General features: G+C 46.2%; 1 protein-coding gene across 1 annotated transcript in view; it reads right to left on the bottom strand.

Annotated features, from left to right (window-relative positions):
• Window positions 1–613: 613 nt before the first annotated feature.
• Window positions 614–743, bottom strand: part of LOC103522176 (splicing factor U2AF 50 kDa subunit-like) — a gene marked incomplete at its 3' end in the record, with an annotated part of 10595 nt that continues 10465 nt past the window's right edge. Inside the window, exon 3 of the mRNA XM_008487277.2 lies at window positions 614–741. Within this exon, the coding sequence (XP_008485499.1) occupies window positions 614–741 (128 nt within the window). The remainder of the gene's footprint in view (window positions 742–743) is intronic.

The raw sequence follows: 743 nt of genomic DNA, 5'->3' as shown, positions 1-743 counted from the left end.
ACCCGAACTGTGAAAGCTACGATAATGTCCGACTACAGCCGAATGCTTTTATCCAATAGGATGAAACTTGAGTGGTCCTTGGCTGAGTGAAGTGTGCTGAGACGATACTGAAGGCAATTTTCTGGTGGTCCCTCAGGGGACCACCGTGCAGCAACCTACATTTTACAAGTGGTCCCTCTGGGGACCACCGTGCCAAAAAGGTCCTGGTGGTCCCTCAGGGGACCACCGTGCAGCAACCTACATTTTACAAGTGGTCCCTCTGGGGACCACCGTGCCGAAAAGGTCAAAAAATAGGTTCTTCCCCGTGCCTTAAGGGATCACATGAGGTGGTCCCTGGGCGAAGCCACCGTGCCGCAAAGGTCAAAAAACAAAATTGAAGCCGTGCCGCAAAGAGTTAAACCAAAGAGCTAAAATTATTGTAATAGTTTTTCTTCAGCTATAATAAAAATAATACACTTAAGTCAGACTATCCACAAATCAATGACTTTCTACCTTCATTGACGAGGTAAGAATAATTTGTTTCCCCAAAAAGCCTTCATACACTCAGGTTGTAACCACACGTTGACTATCTCCAATCTTATGTTGATTCACTACATACAAAAGTACAACTTACCTCTGTTACACCAAATGGTATATTTCCTACGTAGAGTCTCCTAGCTTGACGAGTGATGGTAGATCCAACCACTGGGACTGCAGCAGCTGCTGCGGCTGCCACGGGTGTTTCTGGGATGATCACACTTGCT

Source organism: Diaphorina citri, unplaced genomic scaffold (genome assembly GCF_000475195.1).
Source record: "Diaphorina citri unplaced genomic scaffold, Diaci psyllid genome assembly version 1.1 scaffold7224, whole genome shotgun sequence".
Lineage (NCBI taxonomy): Eukaryota > Metazoa > Arthropoda > Insecta > Hemiptera > Psyllidae > Diaphorina > Diaphorina citri.
This window is presented reverse-complemented; position numbering and strand designations above follow the sequence as displayed.